Below are 16,469 nucleotides of genomic sequence, written 5' to 3' on the forward strand. Positions count from 1 at the left end.
TGAAAGTAGCTTACTTAGATATATGTCTTATAGCTGTGAAGGCCGAGGCATCCCATCCCGCCCATGACTTGGATATCTATCCTATATTCGCAAAACTAATCTACTTGAATCAACCTAAGTGTAATTTATGGTGGATTTTCGCTTGACTGATTTTTAGTTGGACTTCTTTTCTTGCTACAATGCATGTGTGTGACAAGCTCTTGAGATTTCAAATAAACCGCTGCCCTATTTGCCGACAACTAGTTGAGGGACATTTGACGATAAAAGGTCAACAATGGCCATATGGTTTGAGTTTGTATGCACTTGATTTCTTTGGGTAAATGACCGAAATGATGAATTTACAAATCTTAAAAATTGTTTGAACAAACTTCCATCTTGTTTTGTTTTGGACTTCGTTGGCATACATTTACTGATTCACTTTGAAATAAATAACATTGTCTATTTAATTCACCTACACTATTAGGCCTCGTTTGGCAGCTCGGACTGTACTAACTATTTCTGTCGGATAGGATAAATAGCCACCGGATAGTACTGACTAAATTAGTCGAGCGTTTGGTGCAGTATCAGAGTAATGATCGTATTATTTATACTGTGTTTGGTACTGAACCGGATAGGACAAGGAAAAAAAAATTGACGAATCTTTGTTTGTTTGTTGAACTTTTCTCATATTTATACTTGTTGAAAATCACACATTTTCAAATAACAAAGAAAAATAGTAAATTCCATACATCAAATTCAAAATATTTTCCAATAACATAAAAGAAGGTTCACAAAAAACAACTACAGTCATTACGTTATATAGATTAATCCAACCACATATCCAAGTTCATAAAATATACAAATGCAAGTTGGTTTCAGTAAGGAACAGTTTGTCTAGATAGCCAAAATATATGCATGCTGCTACTTTGCTTTCAATAAGAAGCAATTTGTCCAAGTACCCAATATATACATGCTGCAGCTTTTAACAAAATATATTGTTGTTGGTTTGAAATGTCAATTGCGGTTACTTTGTCCAAGTAACATGAGTACGAAGGCCTTTTTCATTGCACCATCCAAAGACAATAATGTCCTCTCATTTTGTGGCTTTTTGAAAAGGATATTCAATGCCTTGATTTGATCCTCAATAGACAAATTCATCTTTGACAATTTTGAAGCAATCTCAAGTTTTGGATCCACTGTATAATCATCCCCTTCCCAACAAGGAAGTAACCTGGGAAGAAGAAGAAGAACACAGAACAGCACATAAGCTCCCTCCGGGAAAACATTCAAGAGGCAATTAAGGAAAAAAATTGTAATATTTTGTTTTAAATGCACTGTATAATCATCCCCATCCCAACAACAAAAAATAAAGGAAAAGCTATGTTAAATACAAAAATCTCAATTTTTCAACCATAAACATACATATGCAAATGTTAAATACAAAAAGCTATGATACTAAAGCGTGTATAAGTAAAGCGTTCATCATGCATGGAAGATATTTCCTTCATGCCCGTTGTTCCCTCCATCAGTCCAATCAATTTGGCAAAGAAAAGTATAAACTTCTTTGTATAGAGGAGTATGTAAAATGAACTTAAGCAACTTATACAAATATGTTTGTATAGAACCAATTATCCTATCAACATACACCAACCAATTATCCTATCAACGTAATATTGAAAAATGTATGCATTCTTCTTTCATGGCAGTATTTATACATGTATATCCCAAACAGGTAGGTGTATATATATATGTCCTTTTTTTTAGATACTCTACTTTAAACTATATTAAATAGAAGGAGAGTTTCATCCTCAAGATGCAATGGATTGAAGAAGAATGTCCTAATCACCAAGCAATCTATCACGCAATCTATCACTTGCAAGTATATGCCTTTTTAGATCAATAGAATCCCAAATATTCAATCCCTACTTAATAACCATTAATTGAATGCAGATTACTATTTACTCCACAACCGAATGACCAGTTCTTCAAAATAAAACATTTTGGCTTATTGAATATATTGACTACGGGACAGAGGTTCAGGGCTGAAGGGGTAGAGGAAGACCTAGGAAAACTTTGGAAGAGACCCTAAGAAAAGACTTAGAGTACTTGGATCTAACGGAGGACATGACACAAAACCGAGCGCAATGGCGTTCTAGGATTCACATAGCCGACCCCATTTAGTGGGAAAAGGCTTTGTTGTTGTTGTTGTTGTGAATATATTGACTACTATGCAGTAAACCAGAACTTGGGATAGATAATAACCTTGCTTTCAGTCTGGTCTTGCTTCTCTGCAAACTCTTCCCTCTACTTTGCTTTCTCCTTAAACACCAACAAACACAGGGAGCATCAACAAAACAAATATTTCCTGCAATCATAAAGGCCAGATGCATTAATGTCGCAAACACTAAGCCCAAACAACCAATAAGTGTTATGAACTAATCGTGATTGTCTTAGTCACAGTGAGATTTTAGTTAATAGTAGTAAGGACTAAAGTGTAAGGTAGTTAAAGGCATAATTGTAAGGGGTTAAAAGTATGGGGTTCGAGTGTAATGGGCCAATACTTAGTAGAAGGTTTCAGTAATTGTCAGTCATTGTCCAGGTGGCACTTTTGTATTAGGGAATTGCAGGCATGTGGGATATACATGCTCCCGAAATTATTGTAATGGCAACTTTTGGAAAAATCAGTTTATATTTCTCTTTGGTTCTCTCTCTATCTTATCACTCTCTCTCACTTTCATAGCTACCGGTTCTGGTTGATTCTCCGGTGCCGGTTGGGTTCATAACATTGGTATCACCCTCCGTTCCTGGTTTTTCCCATCCGTGTATGCCCCGTCCCAAACCCACCACTCGTTCCACCATGGATGCTCGTTTTGCTGCTTTTGAATCTAAATTTCCGTCGATCATCCGTGAGGCGGTGAACTCCGCTTTTGATGCTAAGCTTCCAGCCCAACTCGATGCGCGCCTTCCGGCGTATTTCGATGCGCGCCTTTGGGCGTATTTTGAGCAATTCCGCCGCGAGCTCACCCATGAACTCACCTTTCGTCGTAAGGGTGAAGGTCCATCCAACCCACCTTCTTCAGATCCACTTGTTCATCATGAGATGGCTCAGATCCCACCACCGCCTCATCTTGGCCCTCCGAATCCACGGTCGTCGTGGCAACAGCGCCTCGACTTTCCCAGATTCACTGACGGTGATGATATCCTTGCTTGGATTTACAAAGCCGAACAGTTCTTCTCCTTCTATGGGATCCCAGATGCTCAACGTGTTCTCACAGCCTCCTTTCATTTTGAAGGTGAGCTTCTTCACTGGTTCCGTTGGATGGATTGCATCAACACCACCCCCACTTGGCCGGCGTTTACAAAGGCCCTTTGTCGCGAGTTTGGACCCTCTGCTTTCGACGATAGTGCCGAGGCTCTCTTCAAACTTCGCCAGCTCGGTACTCTTCGTGATTATATCGCTGAATTTCGCTGTTTAACTACTCGATCACCTGAGATTAGCCCTATTCTGTTACGCAGTTGCTTTTTAGGGGGGTTGAAAAAGGAACTTCAATATGATGTCAAATTGTTACAACTGGCAAATGTCCATGAGGCGGTTGCCATTGCGGTGCAGCTTGATGCCAAGCTTACGGAGCTCAAATCGATCTCATCTCGAAACCATACAGCTTCTAAACCCTTTTCAACCATTGTTCCACCTTCCTCCCATACTATGCCACACACTAGCAACCTTGCTATTAAGAAGCTAACCCCGGAGGAGATCCAGAGGAAGAGAGCGCGAGGGGAATGCTGGTTTTGCCCTGATAAATGGGTAATGGGACATAAGTGTGGTCTTAAGCAACTATTGATGATGGATGTGATGGATTCTGAAGTTGTGGAAGACAATATAGAGGCCAATCACCCTGAGTTGCAGCACATGGAGCTTAGTGAATGTGCTTTTTATGGCACTGATGGAGGCTTTACAAAACACACTATGAAAGTGCTTGGTCAGATTAATGGTCACCCTGTGAAAATTTTACTTGACTCAGGTAGTTCACACAATTTTGTTGATTCCAAATTGCTTAAATGATGGGGATGACACGCAGAAACTACCCAGGCTTTTCAGGTCATGATAGCCGATGGAGGCAAAGTTACAAGCTCTGGTTGTTGCAAGGCTGTGGAATTGTCTCTTGCAGGGTATCATTGTCTTACAGATCTGTATTCCTTGTCTCTAGGGGGTTGTGATGTAGTTTTAGGGGTGCAATGGCTCTCCACAGTGAGCCCTGTGTTATGGGATTTCCAACTACTTACTATGGAGTTCACTAAGGACCACCAAACCTATAAGTTATCCCACTATTCTTCAGATGCCTCAATCATTCAAGAAGTCTCGCTGCACCAATTAGATAAGGAGCTGGTTAACTCTAACTTGGGGTTACTTTTGTATTCCATGGAAGAAGAGACACTAGAATCCTGTGACTTAAATTCAGTGCAGTTGCAGGAGCTGCAGCAACTCTTGTGTAAGTTTGAGGCACTCTTTGTCTTGCCTACCAAACTTCCCCCACCGAGAGACCATGATCACCATATTCCTTTGGTGCAAGGTGCCAAACCCCCAAACATCCGACCATACCACTATGGTCCATTGCAAAAAACGGAAATAGAAAAGGCAGTTCAGGAGCTGCTGGAGGCAGGTTTCATAAGGCCAAGCCATAGTCCATTTTCTTTCCCTGTGTTACTTGTCAAAAAGAAAGAAGGTACTTGGCGTATGTGCATTGACTATAGAGAGCTCAATGCCCTTACTATTAAGGATAAATATCCCATACCCCTTATTGATGATTTGTTGGATGAGTTGCATGGGTCTCTCTATTTCTCTAAGCTAGACTTACGATCTGGATATCATCAGATCTTAATGCAACCTGGGGACATTGCAAAAACTGCATTTAGGACTCATGAAGGACACTACGAGTTCCTAGTGATGCCTTTTGGGCTTACAAACGCTCCTGCCACATTTCAAGGTTTAATGAATGCTTTATTCAAGCCCCATTTGAGAAAATGTGTGTTAGTCTTCTTTGATGACATTCTTGTTTATAGTCGGACCTGGGAATCCCATTTAGCCCATTTGCAGATGGTATTTGAGATATTACAGGCCAATCAACTCTTCCTCAAGAAATCTAAATGCTCATTTGGACAAAATAGAGTTGAGTACTTGGATCACATTGTCTCTAAGGAAGGAGTAGCACCTGATCCTCGAAAAATTGAAGCTATACAAAGTTGGCCTGCACCAAGAAACGTCAAGGAACTCAGGGGGTTTCTGGGTTTAACAGGCTACTATAGAAAATTCGTACCAGGCTTTGGCACGATTTGCCAGCCTTTATACCACTTGACAAGGAAGGATGGATTTCATTGGGATGCCGAAACTCAACAAGCTTTTGACAAGCTTAAAACAGCTATGGTTTCTCCACAGGTGTTGGCACTACCAGATTTTTCCAAGCCTTTTGAACTAAAGTGTGATGCCTCAGGCTGTGGTATTGGAGCTGTACTACAACAAGGAGGACGGCCTATTGCTTTTTCAAGCCAGTCACTAGGTCCAAAAATCAAGCACTTTCCACTTATGAAAGAGAACTAATTGCAGTGGTTTATGCAGTACGGAAGTGGCAGAATTATCTGCAAGGACGGCATTTCATAATTAAGACTGATCATAACAGTCTTAAATATTTCCTACACTAACGAGCTAATACTGCATTCCAACAGAAATGGGTATCTAAATTGTTGGGGTATGATTATGAGATACAGTTCAAAAATGGCTCCCAAAATGCAGCAGCCGATGCCTTATCCAGGCTACATGGGGTGCCTAGGCTACAAGAATCGTTGGAGTCAATGGGAGCATGCTATACCATTTCTTACCCATACCATGGATGGATTGACGAACTAAGAAGAAGCACTGAACAAGATGAGTGGATCAAAACAAAGAAAAAAGAAGTTCTTGACTCCGCACTCAATGGCACAAGTGATTTTTCTTTGGGAAAGTACACTATTGACAACGGATTTTTGCTTTACAAGCACAGAGTGGTGTTGAGTCCTCACTCTGAGTGGAAAAGGAAAATTTTAGAAGAATACCATTGTACACCTTCTGCTGGTCACCAAGGAGTACTTAAAACATACCAAAGAGCCAAGAGAGACTTCTATTGGCAGGGAATGAAGAGAGATATCAAGACTTATGTGGCAGAATGTCAAGTGTGCCAACAAAACAAAGTGGAAACCATTTCTCCACCAGGGTTGCTGCAACCTTTGCCTATCCCCCAAAGAGTCTGGACAGACATCAGCATGGATTTCATAGGAGGACTGCCTTTATGCAAAGGAAAATCTGTGATATTAGTGGTGGTTAACAGGCTGTCCAAGAGTGTTCACTTCATAGCAATGTCCCACCCATACACGGCAATCACAGTGGCTCAGGCCTTTATTGACAATGTGTTGAAACTTCATGGCATACCAAGCTCAGTGGTCAGTGATCGAGATCCTATTTTTGTCAGTGCTTTTTGGCGGGAATTGTTCAAATTACAAGGATCTAAACTGTGCATGAGCTCTGGTTACCATCCACAAACTGATGGGCAGACTGAAGTGATGAACCGGTGTCTTGAGACCTATTTGAGGTGTTTTGTGGGAGGTCAACCAAAGAAGTGGGTACAATGGCTTCCCTGGGCCAAGTGGTGCTTTAACACTTCCTACCACTCATCTGCCAAATTCACACCTTTCGAACTTGTTTATGGCTATCCTCCTCTCCAAGTTATACCCTATGAATTCGGTACTGCAAGAGTGGAAACCGTGGGACAGGGTTTAATGGAAAGGGATAAGGTCTTATCCATGCTAAAACACAACCTGGAAATGGCTCAGAATCGCATGAAGATGCAGCAAGATAAGAAAAGAACGGAGAGGCAATTCGAAGTTGGGGATTTTGTGTATCTAAAACTGATTCCTTATCAATTGCAGACCTTATCTCCTCACAGCTACCATAAGCTTCTGCCACGATACTTATGAGATTTGTGAGAAGGTTGGGTATGTGGCCTACAAACTGAACCTACCACCAAACACGAAAATCCACCCTGTGTTCCATGTGAGTCAATTGAAGAAACACCTGGGAACTAGAGCGACACCACAGACTGTCCTGCCACAGGTTGTTGAAGATGGGTTGGTAGAGAATGTCCCTGTTGCAGTGTTGGCAAGAAGAATCTATAAGAAAGGAGATGTTGCTGGAGTTCAATTACTGGTACAGTGGCAAAAGCAAGAGGAGTCAGAGGCGACATGGGAGGATTTTGACGAGTTCAAAGCCAAATACCCCTCATTTCCTCTCTGAAACCTTGTGGACAAGGTTCTCTAAGGGGAAGGTATTGTTATGAACTAATCGTGATTGTCTTAGTCACAGTGAGATTTTAGTTAATAGTAGTAAGGACTAAAGTGTAAGGTAGTTAAAGGCATAATTGTAAGGGGTTAAAAGTATGGGGTTCGAGTGTAATGGGCCAATACTTAGTAGAAGGTTTCAGTAATTGTCAGTCATTGTCCAAGTGGCACTTTTGTATTGGGGAATTGCAGGCATGTGGGATATACATGCTCCTGAAATTATTGTAATGGCAACTTTTGGAAAAATCAGTTTATATTTCTCTTTGGTTCTCTCTCTATCTTATCACTCTCTCTCACTTTCATAGCTACCGGTTCTGGTTGATTCTCCGGTGCCGGTTGGGTTCATAACAATAAGAGAAATTGAACCAACAAAACCAAGACAACCCCACTAAAAATCTGATAAATACAATGAATAAAATAACTAAAAAAGCTTAATAGGAACAAGATTTGAAAGCCTAACAATAAAATACCCCAGAGGATAAACATTTCCGTGAAGGGGAAAAACATGAAGAGTCTGTCCTCTTTCTCTTCCACTCGGTGGGTTGGGATCGAAATTCCAGAAAAGGGTTCGAAGGTTTTGGATCAGAGAATCGCAGGAATTTAAGAAAAAAGGAAATGGCTTTGAGAGCTTCGAGTCTCAGGTATTCGACCCAACAACAAACCCTAATTCGACCCCAATAACAAACCCTAAAATTCGAACATTCTAATTAAAACACAAAATTACATAATCAATTGCAAAATTACAGAGATAACAATAACTAGATTCAAACAATTGAAAGAAAATTGCAAGAAAATTAGAAAGAGGGGGAAGAAAAAAGGGAGGGGCGGAACCTGGGGAGAAGAAGAAGAATGAGAAGAAAACCTGTGAGTGGTGCGTCTGGAGGGGAAGAAGAGAGCGAGAGAGCGTTCTCAGGAAGGAGCCGACTAAATTGTCCCGTGGTTTTAGGGGGACAAGGAAACGGGTGTTTACCGTATAAAGTAGGTGGGCCCAGATTATTTAATCCGATGCTTATTTAATTCAAACAGACACCAAAAATCGTATTCCGTATTATTAGTACTATCTGATGCCTTATACGGTGTGCCAAATAAGGCCTTAGAGATGCTCTAAAACTGTTTTCAAATTGTTTAAAACATTTTCCTAAACTATGCATGTTGGCGATTGTGACAAAACTCAATAATCGCATTCTTCACGAAAGCTATTACTCAAAAATTTTAGGGATGTGATATCCACACACCTTTTTTTACTTCTCACACACCCTTCTAATTTTCAACCGTCGGATCGAATGAATTGAAGAAGATCAACGGACAGAAATTAACAAAGAGTGTGTGAGAAGTAAAAAGGGGTGTGTGGATAGCACACCCCAAATTTTAACAGATTATGAAGAAATTTAATTTTGTAAACCCAAATGCTACATAACATAAATAAATTGAATTTTTTTTAATATATCGATATTTTTACATTAAAAATAAAAAGAATTCGACTAATAAATTAAAAAAATTATTTACTAAGAAATAAAAAAAAACCGAAAAAATGAAACCGTTTCGAAATATCGCGTAGTCGGACCAACTGGCAATCTCACTCCCAAAACAGTGAATTTTAAATAAAATAAAATAAAAGCAGCGTCAGCGTCCCTCCCCACAAATCAGAAAGCAGCCATCTTTGATCTTCGCAAGTCTCAACTAAACACCGGCGGTCGAACCATTGAGAATCGACTTCGCCGACTCCCAATTCCGCTACTTCCGATCGATTCGATTTCTGAAGCTGAGGAAGAATCGAGATTAAGAGAGAGATGGCGATGAGTCCGGCGGTGCTGAAGGCGGGGCTGGTGATAGTTGGGCTGTGCATAGCCGGGTACATAGTGGGGCCGCCTCTATACTGGCACTTCATGGAGGGCTTAGCCGCCGTCTCCCACTCTTCTTCCTCCTCCTCTTCCGCTTGCCCTCCTTGCACCTGCGATTGCTCTTCTCAGCCTCTCCTCTCCATCCCCATTGGTAATTTACTCTTTTTTCACTTGCCCATGATCCATTTTTGCCAGATCTGATTAGATCTCTTGCATTTTTCACTTTTTGTTCTGTTGGGTTTTACACATTTTGTGCTGATTTGATGCCAATAAGCTCAAATTTCCATTGGATTCACTGATTTCAATCCTTTCTGGGTTTTTGTTGAATTTTTAAAGCAACTGGTTTTTACTTCACTCGGCTAATTTACTAATTTATTAGTTGTTGATCGGCATTATTATCGGATGTATACTTATATTGGTTTGTTCTTTCGTCTGCAGGACTCAGCAACATTTCCCTTGCAGGTTAGTCTTTTTTTGTATATATGTTTATATAAACTGATTGGGTTATGATATAATTGACTGCTTTATATCTCTCTCTCTGTGTGGATATATATATTTGGCTGTAATATGTATGTATGATTCTAGATTGAATGTGTTGTGGTATCAATAGCTTCTCCTTGCCATAAAGTAGCGTACTTTCTCATGTTTATGTTGAATAATTAATATTCCCCTGAGGTGTTACATGTTAAGGACTGTAATAATGTGGCAAATATTCAATACAAAGTGTTTTCGAGGAAATCCGTCTGAATCCCAAAATATCATTCAATCCGAAGTAATATTTTCTCTTTTTTTTTTCACCTTCAGATCTTCCCTGATAGACAAATTTTCTTGGGGAGAAATGTCAAATCTTGCAGTTACGTAAACTTTCCTGTTTACCCTATTTTCCTTAAATTCCTTTTATACATACATTCTGTCTCTCAACGTTACGTGAGTTGATTATGTAGATTGTGTGTGGTTTCTCCTCGTTACAATCTTTGAAGTTAAGATTGCAACCAGAGCTCTGGACTCCTAGCTTTCATTAGTGGGACTGGCAATTGATCTGGTCTTCTGATTTTACTGTCCAATTTTCATTGTTTTGGAATGAACCCAACCACCCCTTTTCCTCAACTTGCTTTTTATAGTTGTTGATTTCACTTTGTAGGAAGAGTTTGTGTCATTGATATCTATGTGTTATTTTCTTATTTTGGTTGAACCAACCTTTGGATGTTGAACATGGAGGTTAAGTTGAAACTCAAAATCATAGAATGCGGACTTAGTTTCCTAAATTTGGTTTTGCATTGCATTTGCAAGCAAAGTTGGTGATTCAAGTGATTGGCTACATGAAAGTTTCAGATTTGGTTCAATTTTTATATTCTTTTACGGTCTGTTTATTTCTTTGGTACATATTATGCAGACTGTGCAAAGCATGATCCAGAGGTGAATGAAGACACTGAGAAGAACTTTGTGGATCTTTTGACCGAGGAGTTGAAGCTTAGGGAAGCTGAAGCTTTGGAAACTCAGCAACGAGCTGATATGGCTCTACTAGAGGCTAAAAAGATTGCATCCCAGTATCAAAAGGAAGCAGACAAGTGCAGTTCAGGGATGGAAACATGTGAAGAAGCAAGGGAGAAAGCTGAAGCAACATTAGAGGCGCAGCGGAAACAGACAGCATTATGGGAGCTCAGGGCTCGTCAGAGAGGGTGGAAAGAAGGGCTTACAAAGTCTAACACTCAGACGCAAGGAAATGTCCAGACTGTGTAGAAAGCTCCGTAGCGTTTTTGGAACAACCAAAGGCTTCCTCTCTTGGTTAGTGATAAACTTTTACTAGGTTATTCTTCTTCACCTTAAATCGTGCATGCTATACAATCAATTTCATTTACCAAACTGAATTATTTGTATTTACAGTTAAAAGTATAGAGAACTTAGTTGTGTTATCTAGCCTTCCAAAATCAATCGATGTTGTGGCAAGAACCTTAATCATCGCATTCTCCACCGAATTATAGTTGAAAGTTCCACTTGTATGACTGAAACCAGAAATTCTTCATTGAATGTCAGAGTATCGATGGTTGTCTAAGTCCTGGCTTGAGCTTGATTGGTTAATGTTGAGCTCTTTTTGTATTTGATCTAGGAAATTTTCACTTCCTGTGCTTCTTCTGTGAAGTTGGTACTTCAATTACTCGATATGCTTGCATTTGAAATCCAGGTCCAATAATTCCTATAAAAGCTCAATTCCATTGACCATCGGTTCATTTTGTTCAAGCATACAAAAAACCTGGCTGCCCCGGCAACTCAGCTGACCACTCGACCATCATGTCCGTGGGGGGCGCAACTTTGTAAAATTTCAAGTGCTTTAGCATTGAAAAGTGCTTTTAGGACCTTGAAGCACGTCCAACTTTTTCTATCAAACGCTATCAAAAACACTTTTGATTTCCTGGAAAAAGTTTTAGCCATTCTAAGCAGGCGCTACGACAATCGTTCATGGAACTTTTAGTTGTCTCAAAAAGCTACAAGATCTATGGACCAAATAATGAAAAACAGAGTGGGACGTATTAAATCACTAGCATAATCCTTGATTCTTGAAGAGGGGCATGCATGATTTTGAAGCCATTGTGCAATTTTTCATCTATGGTATGCATGACTCAATGATTCAGAAAATTAAGTGTCGGGTCATCTTCAACTGAAAAGATTAGATATAGTTCCGTCTAGAGTTATGCCTTGTAAGAAATTATTATTAAATGAACAATGTCAGACTATACTCATATATCATTTCCAACTAAAAGTAATAAACATAGCCTCTCAATCATTTATTAGTTTTAAGTTTATAATTTAAATTTTTTAGTTAATTTAATTAAACTACCATTTGATGTTTTCAAATCTAGCCATTGAATTCGAATCACTAATGAAGTTGAGGAGTTGGACCCCAAAAAATGGGAAAGAGATCATCTCTGGATCTCTTCCACCAAGGTCACCGAATCAAGTGATCCAGACCTTCCAAATTTCATCAAACGACTAAAAAATATTATAGCTTTTAAAGGGTCAAAACAGGTGGACCGTTGGATGAAATTTGGAAGACTTGGATCACTTGATCCGGTGACTTTGGTGAAAAAGATCCGGAGAGGATCTCTTTCACAAAAAATAGGCTTAGAGGAGGACTATGTTTGGCCAGTCTGATGTCTTTCAGTCAAATATTAGGCTGGTGAGCTCCATAGAATAATAGCCTACCAATCCATTGGACATGAGTTTTTTGATAAATTAGATCATTTTTTATTTTTGAATGTCAAATCATCCCAAACAAAGTCAAGGTAAGGGAGTGGGCATGGGATTATGATTATCTCCCTTCATTTTTTCATCCACTTTCATCATCTCCTTTCACACTTTTTATTTTATCTTTCTCTTTTTATAAAAAATTAATATAAAATGTTAACGTGATTTAATTATGATCGTTCAAATAGAAGAGGAGGAAAAGAAAAGAAAAAAAAAAAGAGGAAACATAATTCTTTCTCCGTGGGCGTGATCCACTACCAACCATCATCCACAATAAATTCCTTAAATTTCTAATTCACTTTATTTAATTGAACTGGTCACCCCAAGCTTTTGGCCATTTTCCCTCAAATATCTGTCCTTGTTTATTTAATTACCTACAAACCCCCTACACAGACACTGAATTTTACAAAAGCAAAGAAAATTCATGTGTGATCCATCACATCCACATTTCAACGGCTGTGATCACACCACTCTTCACTTGGCCTTCTCAAGGGCTGTGATTGAAGTACCGCTCCCTGTGATTGAATCATATCTTTGAAATACATATGCCACAAGCAAAGTGGCAGTGAGGGTCACCGAGTCCTTTGCAGCGCACTGTTTGTTGGACTCACTTGGTGAACCGGTCTGCGGTCCGTTGGACCAGTACAAGTAGTTCAGTAACTCTTTGTTCTTCATGAACCGGTCCGGTTTAAACGTGTCCGGTTCATCGAAGACTTTCTCATCCCTCATGACCTGTTGTTGAAACCCACAGAGCAACTCACCCTTCTTGATGTCAAAGGCCGAGTCGTGTGAACTGAGTTGGAAGTCCTTCCTGGCTCGGGCAAATTGGAGAGGCACCGGTGGGTTGAGCCGGAGGGCTTCGTACACTACGGACTGAACCAGTTGCAAGTTTTTCACCGAGTCGAAACTCAAAGTTGAACCGGCGTTTTCTCTGACTTCCTTGACTATTTTGGCTTGTAAACCGGTGGTGTCGCTTGCTATTTTGCCTATCAAACTTGGCAGAAAGACAGAAAACCCACCATATGCATTGAAACCAAGTACAAAGAGAAGGTTGTGAATTGTTACTTCTTTGGTCAGTCCGAAATCGGTTTCACCTCTCTTTACCACTTCTTTACCTGTAAACAAGTCCATTTGTATTCATGAACGCATAAAATCAAGACACAGATAGCATTAAACTTATCGAGTAACATCATATGACATTTATCGATCACATCTCTAACATCGTGTATTATGTTGGCGCCCTTTATCGATCACATCTCTAATAGTTTGTACTATATTGGTGACTCCTATGGGATACGTATGGTAATGCTCTCTCTTTAGTCTTATGTTGACATACAAACGTTTATGTTGTCAATTTGTGAATTTGGACCGCACATCAAGCAATAATCAACTTAATCAATAGTCTAACAAGAAAACTTTTATGGGAGATGTCGTCTATACTCTATAGTATGTTAATGAATGCAAGTAGAAAAAAGTTTTGAATTCAAATATATCTCAAAAGGAATGAGATTGATAGTTTGTTTAAGTTCCAAGTAACTTACCATGTTCTTCTATAAACTGGTAAAGCTGGTTGTAGTCTCCACTGACTAGAAAAGAAGGGTATGCAAAAGAATGGAGGAGAATCTCCTCCAGGGGCTGAAGCACACCAATCTTGACTGTGGGGAGGAGCTGGAGGGCGAGCCACCGGTCAAGCATGGCGTAGCCGGACTTTGCTATCTTGGGCGAGCTTGCCGGGTCAGCTCCAACTAAGCATTTAGTGAGAAACTTGAACATGAACTTCTGAAGTGGGATCAAATAGCTGGCACTCCCATCTTTGGAGACGTCTGCTTCTATTGTGTCAAAGAAGGTTGAGAGGTTGGCAGTGAGCTCTGGCACCCATGTCTTGGAGCTTCTTTTCAAGATGTCCATGGCAAAGTTTTTGATCTGTGAAGAAGATATTAAGATGGTATTGGTAAGTTAATAGAAATTAAACTTACCAAAAGATGACCAACTATACAGTAGAATTCATATCTTGTAAGATGAAAACGTTTTTCACTTCCTGTCGAAATCAAATTAAGCATGCTCTAAGCATTTAGGTTAGCAAAGTAAATCCCGCCGTGGTACCAGATTACCTAAACCCTAAAGAGACGAAAGCCTTTTTCATGAGTTGTACTATTGAAACCCGTTTGATCATTCTGCATAGCACATCATGTATCAACAAAAATAGAAAAAGCTACTGTACAACCTTCCCTAGTCTTTATGAAATTTTTAGTTCAAATTTCATAGAAGACAAGTAAAAGAAAAACCCTTAAATAATATTTGTTCATCTATCTAAAATATTTTTGTGTGGTTTCGAGTCTAGATCCCTAGTTTTACAATCTCTCATTCCAATGAAATACTGAGAGTGCGAAAATCACAGCCGAGAAAAAAAAATTACTCCAAAAAAAAAAAAAAGAGAGGGAAAGAGAAACTGTAGGAAATGAATCCCATATATCTCATTTCCCACACTCATCTGCAACTAAAAATCACCACCAACCAATTGTTTAATGGTCCCTACGAGTACGAGTAGGAGTCGCTATCATATTCGCATACATTTTGGATTGATTTGGACCATCTGGGACTTTTCTAAGGAACACAAAAACCACAAACCATTCTTTTCTTCCAGCCAACATATCCAACCAGTCCCTCATCGGAAAATCCACTTCTGCTTCAGCAACAACTAGAAACAAATAATATCTTTAAATGCTCAACACAATCTTCTCTTCCTAAAAACCAGTTGACGTTCTGTTTTTTGCTATGAACATCTGAATCGTACATTCTAACATTCATAAATCATCCAAGCATTACGTTGCGAAAAACCAAATTAATCCACATTTACAGCCTGACAATCCATATTTATATATTTCTAGTAAAATACTGGATAAGTTAATTTCTTAACCACACTGCAAAAATCTCACTCAACCCTTTTGGACAATTGAAAATTTCAAGCTTGTAATTAATCCCAAAAAATAAAGAAATTCAAGCATGTACTAGCTGAAACTCTGAAAATCAGTTCAACCAAAAATCAGTGAACTATTATGATAAAATAACTTAATTTAGATTGCCATATCGATTGGACAAACCGATCATGTTATCCTTAATTATATACTCAAAAAAAAAAAATTGAAATTGGTTAGTTTAGCACTATAAAATCATTAGAACAACCAATTTTCCCTAACTATTTCACCAACCTAAGCGTAGTTAAGTTGGTTAGAGTATGTGTAAATTCAAGCTTGTCTCACTTCTGCTCTAGTAATTTAGATTAGATTAGTGCAAATATCGCTCTAATACAAAAAGAAATCTATAGGTACCGAATATGCAAAAGAAGAAGAGAAAAAGAAAAGTTGATACGAGTTGATTCAAACCTGGGAGTGTTGGGGTTCGGATGTATCAAGATAAGCGCAGGTCCTCAAGTTGCCGGTGAACTTAACACTCGGCATGAAGTCGCCGACAAGAACATTCTTCTTCTCGACCAACTCCATGTCGAACATGTACGAGAAGGACTTGCAGTCGAGGACGGCGATGACGTTGGGGTTGACGTTGACGAATAGCGGGAAGCTGGGAGGGACATTTGTGCGGAACACCGTGCTCTTGTACTTCTTGGTGCGCTTCTTGAAGAATGTTTCGGGACCCTGGAACCAGAAGTAGTCCAGGCGGTCCGAGATGGGGCCCAGGAGCGGCCAGCCATACGTTCCGGGGATTGTACGGACTGGCAGAGATGCTGGTGGTTGTTGGTGAGAGAGCGTTGGTGGTGACGGTGACGGTGGGATGCCGGGGGTTGTGCTCATCATGAAAGCCATGATTTATGTTATTTTTGTTGGATATTGAGATTTTGTGTTGTGAAATGAGAGGCGATTGTGGTTTGCTCTTTCCAGATGTGAGCTTAAGAGCTATGGCTATATAAATTTGGGAAATATTTGACTTGTTATATTGGGAAACAAACTAATGAAAAAAATTTGAAAACTTTTGAGTTTTAACGATAAAGATAAAACAAGGGGTAAAGTGATTCTCCTCTGATGGCGG

The 16,469-nt window shown here is 39.5% G+C and overlaps 3 protein-coding genes across 3 annotated transcripts; 1 reads left to right on the plus strand and 2 right to left on the minus strand.

Annotated features, from left to right (window-relative positions):
* Positions 1–700: 700 nt before the first annotated feature.
* On the minus strand, positions 701–8,031 carry LOC126583374 (uncharacterized). The gene is made up of 3 exons (XM_050247723.1): positions 7,815–8,031; positions 2,242–2,344; positions 701–1,210 (listed from the first exon to the last, which is right to left on the minus strand). Exons 1-3 carry the CDS (start codon positions 7,849–7,851, stop codon positions 994–996), a joined length of 357 nt encoding a protein of 118 aa, XP_050103680.1. The 5' UTR covers positions 7,852–8,031; the 3' UTR covers positions 701–993.
* A 924-nt stretch (positions 8,032–8,955) lies between these two features.
* On the plus strand, positions 8,956–11,238 carry LOC126583368 (uncharacterized). Its single transcript, XM_050247716.1, has 3 exons — positions 8,956–9,336; positions 9,624–9,647; positions 10,579–11,238. The coding sequence occupies exons 1-3, from the start codon at positions 9,135–9,137 to the stop codon at positions 10,923–10,925; spliced, it is 573 nt and encodes a 190-aa protein (XP_050103673.1). The 5' UTR covers positions 8,956–9,134; the 3' UTR covers positions 10,926–11,238.
* Positions 11,239–12,706: 1,468 nt separating this feature from the next.
* On the minus strand, positions 12,707–16,354 carry LOC126583360 (fatty acid hydroperoxide lyase, chloroplastic-like). The gene is made up of 3 exons (XM_050247709.1): positions 15,812–16,354; positions 13,970–14,351; positions 12,707–13,543 (listed from the first exon to the last, which is right to left on the minus strand). Exons 1-3 carry the CDS (start codon positions 16,244–16,246, stop codon positions 12,903–12,905), a joined length of 1,458 nt encoding a protein of 485 aa, XP_050103666.1. The 5' UTR covers positions 16,247–16,354; the 3' UTR covers positions 12,707–12,902.
* Positions 16,355–16,469: the final 115 nt, after the last annotated feature.

Source organism: Malus sylvestris, chromosome 9 (assembly GCF_916048215.2).
Source record: "Malus sylvestris chromosome 9, drMalSylv7.2, whole genome shotgun sequence".
Classification (NCBI taxonomy): domain Eukaryota; kingdom Viridiplantae; phylum Streptophyta; class Magnoliopsida; order Rosales; family Rosaceae; genus Malus; species Malus sylvestris.

Excerpts from the sequence above, each read along its gene's own strand:
- LOC126583374 (XM_050247723.1), bottom strand. The coding sequence starts at position 7,851 with ATGTTTTTCCCCTTCACGGAAATGTTTATCCTCTGGG. Across the intron at positions 2,345-7,814 it reads GGAAATGTTTATCCTCTGGG|GAAATATTTGTTTTGTTGAT; the intron begins GTATTTTATTGT and ends TTATGATTGCAG. Across the intron at positions 1,211-2,241 it reads AAGACCAGACTGAAAGCAAG|GTTACTTCCTTGTTGGGAAG; the intron begins GTTATTATCTAT and ends TCTTCTTCCCAG.
- LOC126583368 (XM_050247716.1), top strand. The coding sequence starts at position 9,135 with ATGGCGATGAGTCCGGCGGTGCTGAAGGCGGGGCTGGTGATAGTTGGG. Across the intron at positions 9,337-9,623 it reads TCTCCTCTCCATCCCCATTG|GACTCAGCAACATTTCCCTT; the intron begins GTAATTTACTCT and ends TTTCGTCTGCAG. Across the intron at positions 9,648-10,578 it reads CAGCAACATTTCCCTTGCAG|ACTGTGCAAAGCATGATCCA; the intron begins GTTAGTCTTTTT and ends CATATTATGCAG.
- LOC126583360 (XM_050247709.1), bottom strand. The coding sequence starts at position 16,246 with ATGGCTTTCATGATGAGCACAACCCCCGGCATCCCACCGTCACCGTCA. Across the intron at positions 14,352-15,811 it reads CCGAACCCCAACACTCCCAG|ATCAAAAACTTTGCCATGGA; the intron begins GTTTGAATCAAC and ends TCTTCTTCACAG. Across the intron at positions 13,544-13,969 it reads CCAGTTTATAGAAGAACATG|GTAAAGAAGTGGTAAAGAGA; the intron begins GTAAGTTACTTG and ends ACTTGTTTACAG.